General features: G+C 45.2%; 1 protein-coding gene across 14 annotated transcripts in view; it reads left to right on the top strand.

The window, feature by feature from the left end:
• The window catches only part of chd9 (chromodomain helicase DNA binding protein 9), a 140,631-nt gene that overhangs the window by 35,095 nt on the left and 91,515 nt on the right, over positions 1 to 14,021 (top strand). For 11 of the 14 annotated variants that reach the window (XM_090238895.1, XM_090238892.1, XM_090238890.1 and 8 more), the window contains one exon: positions 12,982 to 13,430. In XM_090238895.1, the coding sequence (XP_090095021.1) occupies positions 12,982 to 13,430 (449 nt within the window). Of the gene's footprint in view, positions 1 to 9,330; positions 10,179 to 12,981; positions 13,431 to 14,021 lie in introns of those variants that run through there. The other 3 variants (XM_090238898.1, XM_090238897.1, XM_090238896.1) reach the window with 2 other exon arrangements.

Here is a 14,021-nt window from a genome sequence, read left to right as displayed (position 1 = left end):
ACTGACGTGTTCAGTGGGAGGCTTGGATGACAAGTGGGGAGAAATCCTTCACTAAAACGGGCCGCATGCGAAGAGCAACTTATGGTCAAGTCTGCCAGTGGGTCCTGACAGCGTGGAGCATTGTCAAAAAATCCACTATCATCAACGGGTTTCGAAAGGCTGGACTGCTGCGTGTTGAAGAGGGCAGCATGAGCTCCGCGGGGAATTTGCCTCCGGATGAAAGTGACGAGAGCAACAATGAAAACGATCCAACATCGGATGAAGCAATTCTGAGGCTAGTCAAATCCGACACCGAAGGAGATGACTTCAGTGGTTTCAGAGCACAGGAGGAGGAAGATAGTGACCAATGACTTTCTTGGTAGGCTACTGTTTACTGCTATTTTTTAAATTTTTGTTACAAGCCGTGTTTCGTTTAAAAGCCAATTTATTTTTGTTACAAGCCGTGTTTCGTTTAAAAGCCTATTTATTTTTGTTACAAGCCGTGTTTCGTTTAAAAGCCTATTTATTTTTGTTACAAGCCGTGTTTCGTTTAAAAGCCTATTTATTTTTGTTACAAGCCGTGTTTCGTTTAAAAGCCTATTTATTTTTGTTACAAGCCGTGTTTCGTTTAAAAGCCTATTTATTTTTGTTACAAGCCGTGTTTCGTTTAAAAGCCTATTTATTTTTGTTACAAGCCGTGTTTCGTTTAAAAGCCTATTTATTTTTGTTACAAGCCGTGTTTCGTTTAAAAGCCTATTTATTTTTGTTACAAGCTGTGTTTAGTTTAAAAGCCTATTTATTTTTGTTACAAGCTGTGTTTCGTTTAAAGTTCATTTGTTTCAAAATACCGGTAGGCACCTGCGACTTATAGACATGTGCGGCTTATTTATGTACAAAATACGTTTTTTTTTTTTATTCAGTGGGTGTGGCTTATATTCAGGTGAGTTTAATAGTCCAGAAATTACGGTACATGTATCAATTATATGAAAAGGAAACAACATTCCCACCTCTTTCATTGTCAATAATTACATGGACAGAATGTTAATAAATATGTTGAAAACAGAATGTTGAAGAATGTTAATAAACTCACTGGTTTGAGACCCAAATACCGCTGCTAATAGCTCTATATTGAAAATGCTGTGATTGAAGACAATTTGTTCAGAGATTATTTTAAAATGTAAATTCATTATAATTTCTACACACTTTCTACCGGGTTTAAATTGGTTAAGTTCAGACTGGACAATCTTTTTCATTTATATTTCATTTTTTGCTCAGACATCCTGCGCGAGACCCATTCAAAACCTCCCACAACCCAAATTAGTTGAGAATCGCTGGTCTAAGCCCTAAGGGAATCACTGTTGTTAGAATCCCCTCCCCGGTAAGTAGGCTGCTCATACTGTGCTAATGAGAGATACAGCATCATCTTCAATGACCCCAGACTGCCCTCTTCCCTCTGTCACCCCTCTGCTATCCTATAGAATCCCTAACGACCAGGCCCAAACTACCTTACCTTACCCTGCCCAGTCCCAGTCCATCCATGAACTACTCCTATCAGAGATGCAAATGGCCATCGCATCCCTCTCTTAATGAAATGAAGGAGTCAGTTAACTGAATGACTAATGGCAAGCTAATAGGTGGCTGTTAGTAAAGCTTCTTCATTGGGAGCTATTTGAGGATGTGTAATGGGTGTGATGGTGCAGCCCTCTCTCTCTGCCATGGCAGGTACGGCTAATGATATCATAACCTATGTGAATTGCTAATCGCTGCATTTGCAAGGAATTACATGCCAAGCTGTGTGTGTGTGCCTGTGTGTGTGTGTGCAAGTGCCTGCGTGTGTGTGTGTCTTGGCCTGGGCCTTAGAGCTTTCTGGGTAATAACTATAAATATCTCCAACAGAACAGAGAGGGAGGCCCACACACACAGCCTAGCGTACTAGGAGTGTGTACTTGGTTGAAGCTATAGTTCTCCTGTGTATAGATCTACAGTGTTTAATACCATTATACCACCTAGTAGTGTAAGTGCATTTCTTAGGAAATGAGGCCTAGACTTATACAGTATAATATGTAACTTTGGACTGGGAACATAATGTTATTCATGTTTATACCATGGCATTGTTGAATACTTGTTTCTGATTGGCTTGAAGGGCATTCTAGAGTGTGAGTTATTTTAGTGATAATGCCGAGAAGCCGGTGTTTGGAGGAAAAATTGGCGCTGGTGTTGTCAGGCCCGAGACCAAGCCAATATATCCTCTAAACACCGGCTTCTTGGGCATTATCACTTTTATACAACCAGTTACCAACATATTCAAATAATGATTGACAAATTTTCATTAAAAACATTTTCATGAATTTATTCATACTATTTCATCCTTCCACAAGATATAGTCCCGACACAAATCTAGGGTTGCTACCCATGCCGGCTGGTCGTTTGTTCTATCGGTTCGGTTGCCAGAGACGCGACTCAGTCGTTCTGTCTTTTTGTTCTGTATCTACAGTATGGACGCGACCCAGTCGTTCGTTCTAAATGTTCCATTGCCATAATGGCTGGTAAAGTTCTTATCTCTTGCTTGCTAGTTAGCCAACTACGGCTAACTTACAGTCACGTCAAAAAGTGCAGCCAGAATAACAGCAAAGTAGCTGCATTTGCATTTGTTTACACAGTTTTCTAGTGACATTTATTTGAACACATCCATAACAATGAGCTAATGAGGCGGGATTTTTCCTGGCATAGAAAATGTGCTCACTCGTCAGGACACTGTTGTTCAGAGGAGCAAGCCAACAACACAGCTAACACAATCACCTCAAATTGAATCTGGAAAGACTGCAAACTAGCTTCACTTTTTACATTTTTTCAATTTACTTTTCTTTGTATATATCCATAAAATTATGCCAGCTTCCTCATGATTTCGACTGGCTGAAAAACGCTGCCTGTCTGTCTGTCTCGTCCCGACTCCCGACACGTTCATTACTATGGGACAGCTGGAGATTGAATTTGAATATTGAAGCAATGTTGCAAATGTCGGAGAGACAGACAGCAAGGTTTATACAAATCTCCACTGTTGAAAACTAAATGTTAGTCTAAAATAAATGTGAGAATGTCTAGATGCTTTTCATAGTGGAGATTAAGTTTATAAATTGCTTGGCTGGGTTGACGAGACAGTGAATTGCGCAGTCAGATGGAACAGAGTAATTAGGCATTTTAACTTCATAGATTTAACCGGTGGTAACTTGTGGAATAGACACCAAATGGAATGCGGTTTTAACCAATCAGCATTCAGGATTAGACCCACCCGTTGTATAATTCCTTATATTAGCGCGGTAGAACTCAATGGCTATAGTTCATTCTTACATGTTCTATGTTTGAGCTGCTTTTTAAATCAAAACTTGAATTGAAAACTTTACTGGCATTGTTGAATCAGATTTTCATAATGGCAAGCTAGGACTGATGGTTTGGTTAGCTAAACTAACAAGTTTCTTTGAGCGGCAAATGTGTTAAATTATAGCCGTGGTATAAAAGAGATAATCGAAGAGGGGCTATGCGTTCTCAGGAAAATAATGCAACTCTTTTGAAGGTCAGTTTCACTTCGCTAGCGCATTTTGGAACACACCTTCCACGTCATCCATTATTTTCCATAGAACGCATAGCCCCTCGATTATCCCTCACATAAGGAATAAGAACACTAGATTTTTTTAATTCAATACAACTTTATTGATAGTGTTTCTATACAGAATGGATAATTCCCTGTAGTTTCCCCCTTCCTAATCTGTAGGCCTAGCCTACCACACATGGGCTGCAGAACATTAGCCTAATTAGGCTATGGTATTAGACTTAACTCTGTAATATGTCCGTCCTTCTGCCACCCACATTTCTCCACCTCCGCTCCTCCATCCAGATACAGGCAAGCAGTACCCTTTTCACACTGAGCCAAACTAATCTGAGCTGTACTGGGCTGGCCATTTGCCTGGTTACACATCCAACATACCACTATTTTCTTATTCTATCAGAGCCAGACAGTATGGTTTGGGTCAACCCTATGTGAATACAGCCCAGTTAAATGCCACATATTGTACTACTGCAGCTCTGCCTAAGGCCCTGCTGCCATGTGACCTGCTAGAGCTGTGTGCCAGCCAGGCTGTGACAGCACAGGTCAAAGTGGACCAGGTCTGAGAGTGAGGAAGGAGGACCTGTAAGCCCTGTTAGCCCACTGAGTGTCACTTCTGTTATTAGCCTCTCCCCGGGACAAGAGGTTGGCGCCAGCACACCTTACCTTCCCTCTCCTACCCTGTGAAGGATCATTAAGGCCTGATGCTCTTTTTAATTGGTTCAGGAAGCATCACCGTGCAGTGTGCCCCCTTTCATTTATCAACTACACCTCTCTACCTCCCCCTCTCTATCTCTTTCTCTCATACACACACTCCATCTCTCTCCTCTCTCTCCTCTCTGTCTCTTTCCTCACTCTCCATGCATGACTTTAAATTGGTCCACAGCCATAGGCCTAATTAACAGGCCTAATCTCTTCCCCACCTCCTGACAGACTAATCTATATTCCATTAACCCGGCAGTAGGTTTGGTCTCTGGTTAGGCTATGGTTGGGAACTGGGAAGGTGAGTAGTGTTGTATACTGCTGGTATTATCCCTCTCACAACACAAGGCCAATAACAGTTTTTAGGGACGTTACGCACAAAGATACGACACACTTTGCTGTGAGGAGTGATTTTAAGGAAGAGTCGACGTCAAAGGTTGACTTCTAGGTAGACTTCAGATATTTTTAAAAGGAAAACGTTTAGGCAAAGGCTGAAGTGAGAGAGAAGCAGTGGATCATCTCTATTATTCCTGTACTATGCACTTTATTAGTCATCAAAAGAAAAGTAGGCTGTCATTGATTAAAGTTCTAGGGACCAGTACCACACACTGTCTCCTATATTTGCTCTGAAGGAACACTGTTCACTTGCTCAGCTCTCTCTGTTACAACAGATGCACTCTCCTACTAGCTTATACATCCAGCATTACAGCACTACCTAGTGGGTGAAAATATAGGCTAACTGTTGATATGGTTAGTTTTGTGGGCTCTATGATTGGCTATGTGTGTGCACAGTTATAGTGCGGGTTCCATCCTGTCCTAGGATGATAAATGTCAATTTCTCTAACAGCGTTTTAGTGGAGTCCTACTCAAAGGCCCTCAGGGGGAGGCAGAAGTAAGAGTGGCAGGCACACTAATACAGGCTCTGAGTCTGTGATGATGTTATAATGGACTGTTTAGACTCACACCTGTGCCTCTGACTCCCTCAGTATCTCTTTCTCTCTCTCACTCACTCACTCACTCACTCACTCACTCACTCACTCACACACACTTTAGAGGGAAGCCCCCCCAGCACACTAATTTCTCTGCCGGGAGGCCTATTTGCATGTTAACCGTTGGGTTGCCAAAGCGCCACAGCTCCACCAAGCCATGTGACCATTTAAGCATGTGTGCCTGGCTGCCTCCTATTTCTTCCTTGTTTTCACCAACACATCCTCAGCCTAGAGAGACAATACACCCTGTGCAGAGCCAGTCGCTGGCAGCTAAAAGCCTTCCTGTGTATGAATCTACGTATACATGGGTGTTATCTCTCTCTCTCTCTCTCTCTCTCTCTCTCTCTCTCTCTCTCTCTCATTGAACAGCCTGTTATGTAGTCTTTTGCATTATGATGTCGTCCCAGACTTAAAGGATACTGTCTGTCCGTCCCAGTGAACCCCTCAGTGTACTATACATCAGCGCACTGTACTCCATATCAGGTGATCAGGTGTTCAAATGTTCATGCTCAACATGCAGTACATAACATCGCTGCATACTGTTTAGGCCAAGTCTCTGAAAGAACTGTTGTTAAAATAGCTCCCTGAATTACACTATACATACAGTATTTTTTTTACCTGTGTTCTTGACAGTGTTCTACAGCTGTGCATTGATCGTTTTCAGGGGCTCTGTGAGAGTGAGGCTCTGTCTCTGTGAGAGTGAGGCTCTGTCTCTGTGAGAGTGAGGCTCTGTCTCTGTGAGAGTGAGGCTCTGTTTCTGTGAGAGTGAGGCTCTGTCTCTGTGAGAGTGAGGCTCTGTCTCTGTGAGGGTGAGGCTCTGTCTCTGTGAGAGTGAGGCTCTGTCTCTGTGAGAGTGAGGCTCTGTCTCTGTGAGAGTGAGTCTCTGTCTCTGTGAGAGTGAGGCTCTGTCTCTGTGAGAGTGAGGCTCTGTCTCTGTGAGAGTGAGGTTCTGTCTCTGTGAGAGTGAAGTTCTGTCTCTGTGAGAGTGAGGCTCTGTCTCTGTGAGAGTGAGGCTCTGTCTCTGTGAGAGTGAGGCTCTGTCTCTGTGAGAGTGAGGCTCTGTCTCTGTGAGAGTGGGGCTCTGTTTCTGTGAGAGTGAGGCTCTGTCTCTGTGAGAGTGAGGCTCTGTCTCTGTGAGAGTGAGGCTCTGTCTCTGTGAGAATGAGGCTCTGTCTCTGTGAGAATGAGGCTCTGTCTCTGTGAGAGTGAGGTTCTGTCTCTGTGAGAGTGAGGCTCTGTCTCTGTGAGAGTGAGGCTCTGTCTCTGTGAGAGTGGGGCTCTGTTTCTGTGAGAGTGAGGCTCTGTCTCTGTGAGAGTGAGGCTCTGTCTCTGTGAGAGTGAGGCTCTGTCTCTGTGAGAATGAGGCTCTGTCTCTGTGAGAGTGAGGCTCTGTCTCTGTGAGTGAGGCTCTGTCTCTGTGAGAGTGAGGTTCTGTCTCTGTGAGAGTGAGGCTCTGTTTCTGTGAGAGTGAGGCCCACTGCCACTATGCTAAAGTTTATTCCTGTTGTATGGGATGCTCCCCTCTGGCATGTGACATGTTCTTGCTCCACTGCAGGGACGGTAATTGACATGTTGTGTCATTTAATTCCCTTCGTTCCGTCTCTCCTAGAACAGCAGTCCAAACTCCCGAGGCATACACGGACACATGAATGCGCACACACACACGCGCGCGCACGCACACACACGCGCGGCACAGCACAGGCTTATTTATCTAGAGATGGGCATGGGGACAAACACATGAGTTAACACAACCGACTGTGTACATTGTGACCTCCCACACATACTCTACGTTGGACTTTAACCAGTCTTATGTTATTCCTACAGTTGTACAGTTCAATGTTTTGTCGTGTTTGTAGTTCCAATGTTCTTCCACAGAGTTAGGTGTCTGGCAGGTTTTTTTAAGAGAGTTGTGCTCAGACATCGGCTGGAGATAGCAGAGCCAAATGATATTGCAGCTAAGCTGTTGTATATTTAACCAGTCAGGAAGGAGGGCTTTCCTTTTATCTTTCACCTTTGTTTGCCACGACTGATGAGAGGTTAAATACATCAGTCAGTCTCTCTTTATTTCCTACCTCTCTCTCCCCTTCTCTTTCTCTGTAATTTCCCCAACGCCTAACGGAAAGCTAGGAATATTGACATAGATTCTGACTTACTTAAGGCCTACTAATCATACTAGTCTACTTATTAAACCGATAAAGCAACACAGATCAGCTAAGTGAACTAGGCCTTTGTCCTTAAGAGCTCAGTGCCCCTTTCAGCTATTATTTCAGCTATTATCCATGTGAGATAATTCTGCTCTAATATCATTAAACAGTGTTACATTTCAGCCAGGGAGAGAGCTGAGGCTCTGCTGCAAATGTCACATAGCCACATAGCCATGTAGCCTTTAGCCTGTAGCTTACTAGTCTGTAGCTTCAGACCTGTTACTGTTATTTCTAACTAGCAGGGAGCTAACTATCCATCTCCAGGTACTTGGCCTCCCCCTAGCCACATAGCCATGTAGCCTTTAGCCTGTAGCTTACTAGTCTGTAGCTTCAGACCTGTTACTGTTATTTCTAACTAGCAGGGAGCTAACTATCCATCTCCAGGTACTTGGCCTCCCCCTAGCCACATAGCCATGTAGCCTTTAGCCTGTAGCTTACTAGTCTGTAGCTTCAGACCTGTTACTGTTATTTCTAACTAGCAGGGAGCTAACTATCCATCTCCAGGTACTTGGCCTCCCCCTAGCCACATAGCCATGTAGCCTTTAGCCTGTGGCTTACTAGTCTGTAGCTTCAGACCTGTTACTGTTATTTCTAACTAGCAGGGAGCTAACTATCCATCTCCAGGTACTTGGCCTCCCCCTAGCCACATAGCCATGTAGCCTTTAGCCTGTAGCTTACTAGTCTGTAGCTTCAGACCTGTTACTGTTATTTCTAACTAGCAGGGAGCTAACTATCCATCTCCAGGTACTTGGCCTCCCCCTAGCCACATAGCCATGTAGCCTTTAGCCTGTAGCTTACTAGTCTGTAGCTTCAGACCTGTTACTGTTATTTCTAACTAGCAGGGAGCTAACTATCCATCTCCAGGTACTTGGCCTCCCCCTAGCCACATAGCCATTGAGGCTAGCCATAGCCTGTAGCTTACCAACCTGTTCCGGGTTACTTCTGACTAGCAGGGAGCTAACAGTCAACCCCCAGGCTATGTAGCCCTTTGTGTAACCTGAGAAGGGGCTTATATGTTGTGCACAAGGTTTCAAACGAGAGTTCACTGTGAAAACACAGTCATGTGCTTTAGAGCAAGGTGAATGGCTCTTTAAGTTTGTGTGTGTGTGAGCGCGTGCATGCGTGCGTGTCTGTCTGGTGATGTGTGTGTCTCCACTCTGGGACCTAACCCTGTGCCAGGCAGGCTCCAGGCCAGCCAGGCATGTCCGTGTGTTCCCCTCCCAGCACCATGTGCCTGCTGGAGCACATGGCCCTTGCATCATGTTCCAGGGAGCCCCCTCCCTCTCTTCCATTGCCCCTCCAGTGACTGTCAGTCATGGAAGGGAGAGAAGGCTCGTCACGGCCTATCCTTTCACATCTCGCATACATTTGTGTGTGTGGGGGGCTATCCTGTCACCTCTTTCGAGAGCGATTCTCTTCCTGTGTGGCTGGGTGGCCAGCATCTATCTGCGTCTCTCTTTCCCCACCAGAGTGTGTCTGAGATCACTGCTTTACTGACCGTCTCTGGGAGTGTTAGTGTGCTGTACTAGGGACAGTGCTCTGGCTTTTTAGCCTCATGTTTTCAGGGTTTTGCACACGTTGGTTGTTTGCTGTTTGGACTTTTAATATTGTATTGTTTAGTTTTATCTCATAGTGGATTTTCATGTTATGATTCTGTACAACATAAAATGATGTCATTCAGTTTCTTGTGTATACTGTTTTTTATGTATAGAGCAATTTGCAACACATGCGAGCCTGCATTCCATTTATGTTAATCCATTTATGTTAATCTCTGTGCTTGTGTAGAAATTCAGTGCTTTTGGGGTTAAGTTGTGAAAGTTAATGTAATAACTGCTAGCACCATCTGCTGGCCTACTTCCTCACAAAGAGAGAGAGAGTGAGAGAGAGAGAGAGAGAGAACGAGTCTGGATTTTAACGACATCTCTAATATTCATGCTGATGCATTTTGCTGCTTTGTGCTGCTTTCATTTTCCACCGCTCTGCTGCTGGAGACTCCAGCTCCTCGCCATACACACCCCAACACGGGAGAGGGAGGGCAGAGAGGGAAGAGGAGAGGAAAACTAGTGGAAAAAGGAAAACAACCAAGCCCGCTAGCTAGCTCAAAACCCTTTTTGTGTACAAAGGAGTAGCCTACCTTACCCTGGGATGTAAGAGAAAGAGGCACGAACGAAGGGAAAGAAAAAGGAACGAGTAGAGCGAGCGGACGGAGAGAGCACGGGATTGCTGGCGGAGGGGAATCAATGAGAAGGGAGGGAAGAGAGGAGGGTAGAGCGAGAGACACTCACACCACAAACCGCACGCAGTAGCAGCAGAATGAGACGAGCTTCCTGGACTGCCACTGCCTCGCACCTCTTCTGGCGCAACCAGCCCTGCTCCCAGTTCTCCCAGTGATCTAACAGCCCAGCCCCATGCACTCCTACTGAGCCTGAGTCCTGCCCGCTAGGGGAGGAGAGGAGTGGAGAGGAGGTGAAGGAGAGGAGGCTCCACCGCCCGCCTGTACGCTGCCTGTGGAGGGGGGAGGGGGTGGACACGCAGCTCAAGCAAGACAGACCATCGAACGAAAGAGAGAGTGAGCGAGCGAGAAAGAGAGAGAAAAAACCCGGCAAAAGGGCAAGGCTTTTGTTAGGTGGTTGGAGAGAGAGGGGGAGGAAGAACAAAAAAATAGAAAAAAACATGTCTACAGTGAAGAGGCCAAGAGGAAGGGTAAGTGAGCTGCACAGAGAGAGAGGAGGGGCCGGACGACAGGAACTGAACAACCTCCTCTGCTACTGGCTCATGCTGCCTGCCAGATGCAGCTCCACTGTCGCCATCTTGAACTCCTTGTTGCTGCTCTTTCCCATACTAATTTGCTTAGCTGTGCTAGCTACGCTCTCCCTTCACTATCCCCCTCCTTTCACTTTATCCCTCGTTTTCTCATCTCCATAGATTCCTCCCCATCTCTGGTTCGATGCAAAAGGCGATGTGTTTGTGTGTGTGTGTGTGTGTGTGTGTCACATAAGATGAGTACATCAGTCACACAGCGTTCTGCATGAGGAACTGAGGGAAGTAAGGGGTTAGTGAGTGAGTGAGCGGACTAACTGTCCCAAATGTCCTGGCTAGCTCTATCTCTCTGTAGTCTTTCCTTACTGTAACAGTGCAGAGTGTTTTCATGGGAGCTTGTGGTGGCAGAGAGAGAGATTGAAGTCACTGCAGTGCTGGCAGCCTGTAATTTCAGTTATTTATAGTCGTATTACACAGCTGCAGAGCACTTGGTTTTGGTGCATTTTTCTTCTCTCTCCCTTTCTCACTCACTTTTTATACAAACTCTCATTCCTGCTCTCATTCCCGCCCTCTGCCTTTGCTCCTTCCCTCTTTTCCCTGTTCTTTACCATGACTTTCTCTTTCCTCACCCTCTTTTTTTTTACCTTGAACTTGAATAATGAGAATATTTCAGTTCTGGGCAATGATTTCCAATAATAGCCTGGGCATCACAGCACACGTTAAACATATAATTCTGTAGCTACAGCTCTTGTTTATCTTCCAAATGAACTGTCATTTATATCTCCCCTCCCCCTGCTTTGTTTGTGGCAGTTCAAGATAATTCTCTTTATTTAGCAGTCAGGAAAGCAACTGGCTGTGCCGTGCTGTGGCTCGGCCTCGGGTCATGTAGCCATCCACTCTGACTGCAACACGTTGAGATTAGCTCCTCCATTTATAGGCTCTGGGCCCACCCGAAGGGAATAAACCTCAGCCCATGTGCCGGTCCTGCCTGTCTCTTGTTTCTTTCTTCCTGTCTTAATGAAAGTTTGTGCTGCTGCAATCTATGTGACTAGGGGGGGAAATGTGTGGCTAGCAGAAAGTTCAGAGAGCAACACTTTCAGTATGTCTGTGAGGTAGTGGGGTAGAGACACAGCAGCAGAATGGGATATTCTGGTGACTGGTTGTTTGTCTTTAAAAGGCTATCAATCCTATGTCAAGGCTATATCATTATCAATCCTATGTCAAGGCTATATCATTATCAAGCCTATGTCAAGGCTATATCATTATCAAGCCTATGTCAAGACTATATCATTATCAAGCCTATGTCAAGACTATATCATTATCAAGCCTATGTCAAGGCTATACCATTATCAAGCCTATGTTAAGGCTATATCATTATCAAGCCTATGTCAAGACTATATCATTATCAAGCCTATGTCAAGGCTATATCATTATCAAGCCCTATGTCAAGGATATATCAGTATCAAGCCTATGGCAAGGCTATATCATTATCAAGCCTATGTCAAGGCTATATCATTATCAAGCCTATGTCAAGGCTATATCATTATCATGCCTATGTCAAGGCTATATCATTATCAAGCATATGTCAAGGCTATATCATTATCAAGGCTTAGAGGGTCTAATAAGAGAGGTACAGACAACTAGCTAACAGTGTTGTTGTGACTTCTGCTGTGTGTGTTTTCTAGACCAGCTGGCTGTTGTTTTCAGTGTTCTGTTTTCTAGATCGATCAGTGTAACTTCCCTTTCAACAATCACATTGATATCATACGGCCTTTAGAGTGCAATGAAAATGTGTACTTTTCCTCATCTGCCATTTCTTGGAAATTATGAGTTAAACTTCCTGAGAAGGCTGATTTCTGAGTATGTCTCTCCTCTGTCAGCTACTGCTAAAGGCTACGACTACAAACTACACATAGCTCATAGCATGTTGCTTCATCATTTCTAGTCTTTCTCTGTCAATGTCTCTCTCTCTCCCCACGTCACTAAGCAGCAGTGTAAGTATACAGCTTGATTGTTATGCACATGGGGTTTTTCAGAGCTTCACTGATTCACTTTTGTAATCCCATTCCTTTGTGTTTACAACATTTCCTTATTGAGCCTGACTGGGTGACTTGACTCTCATTCCAGGCAGCAAAGCTGATATGGTACATTTCACACTTCTGTTCCTGAGGGGGAAGATGATGTGTGAGAGAGGCTGTGGAGGGTTAACTCAGGGGGAAGATGATGTGTGAGAGAGGCCGTGGAGGGTTAACTGAGGGGGAAGATGATGTGTGAGAGAGGCTGTGGAGGGTTAACTGAAGGGGAAGATGATGTGTGAGAGAGGCGGTGGAGGGTTAACTGAAGGGGAAGATGATGTGTGAGAGAGGCTGTGGAGGGTTAACTGAAGGGGAAGATGATGTGTGAGAGAGGCTGTGGGGGGTTAACTGAAGGGGAATGTGAGAACTAGGAGCTAAATGATCTAACTATTCAGTCTGAGATTCAGGAATGTAGGTTTGGTTTGGCAACATGAGAACATGAGCATAGTGGGGGGGATTAGTGTGTGTGTGTGTGTGTTAACGACCACAAGATCATCCACTTCGCAGGAAATTACATTAAGATCAGGGCGACAGTCCTTTGTAATACACAGCTCTTTCCAGTCTTGCTATTAATGCAGATGTATGTATGTTATAATGACATCATCCTGTTGGTATATATGTTCCCTCAGTCTGATTAATATCCCCCCTCCTCTCTCTCCTCTTCTCTCCAGCCTCCCAAGAACAAGAATGCTAATGGTCCCAACAGCCACACAGCAGCGCGGGTCCTCAGCCCCCCGATGAAGAGCAGCTCATCCTCCTCGTCTTCGTCCTCCTACAGCTCGTCGTTGGAGAAGCGGGCCCAGCGGAGGCTGGTGAAGGAGCAGAGGGAGCAGCAGCAGCAGCAACTGATGGAGGAGGCTGGGGAGGACAAGCAGCAGAAGGCTAACAGGATCATCCATGAGGCCATTGCTAAGGCCCGGGAGAGAGGAGAGAAGAACATCCCCAGGGTTATGAGTCCAGAGAGCTTCCCCTCTGGGAGCTCCTCGGCCCACAGGAGAGAGAGGGAGAGGGACAGAGACAGAGACAGGGAGAGGGACCGTGGCAACAAGACCAGGACCAAGGCCTCCAAGAAAGCCCGCATTGTGCCCTCGTCCAAGCCCAAACAAAAGGCCAAGATCGGGTAGGTGTCTCACTGACCTTGTTCTCATATGCCTCACTATGCCTTTATAACACCACTACCTGTATGGCATGACATAGGACCACGGTGTTGTATTTGTTTTGAAAAGTAGTTTCAGTGGCCTTCCACATTAAATCTACCATTTTGTTTTTGCTCTGCATCCTGTCTAAAGTAAGTTGTGTCACACTGTCAATTCTCCTTTACGGCTTGGCTTCCTTAGTGCCCATTCATTTCTGGAGCACAATAGAATAGCTAGTTGACTATCTGCTAGCAGCTGCCAGCTTGACAGATATAGCTGCTCGTAAAATAGTAGCTGCCAAGATGGCAGCTCAAAGTTCATTTTAAAATTCATGACACATACAGACAGGAAGGAGCAACAACTGCTCCTGTTAGCATTTCGGCTAGCTTGTTGAAAATAGGACAGCTAGGTTATGACAGATACTTGTGGGTATAGGGATTTAGTATATACTGTATGCAGTTCCCTTCCCCCTGTACAATGAAACTGTGTTGTTATACTGTAAGCCACACCCAGTGTGAGGTCATGTAATATCTGAGGCGGAGAAAGACAGGCAGCCAGGCTTGGAGACAGGAAGA

This window comes from Oncorhynchus mykiss, chromosome 6 (assembly GCF_057628025.1).
Source record: "Oncorhynchus mykiss isolate SJ-2025 chromosome 6, ASM5762802v1, whole genome shotgun sequence".
Lineage (NCBI taxonomy): Eukaryota > Metazoa > Chordata > Actinopteri > Salmoniformes > Salmonidae > Oncorhynchus > Oncorhynchus mykiss.
The sequence above is the reverse complement of the archived record's forward strand: the minus strand, read 5'-3'. Positions and strand labels throughout refer to the sequence as shown.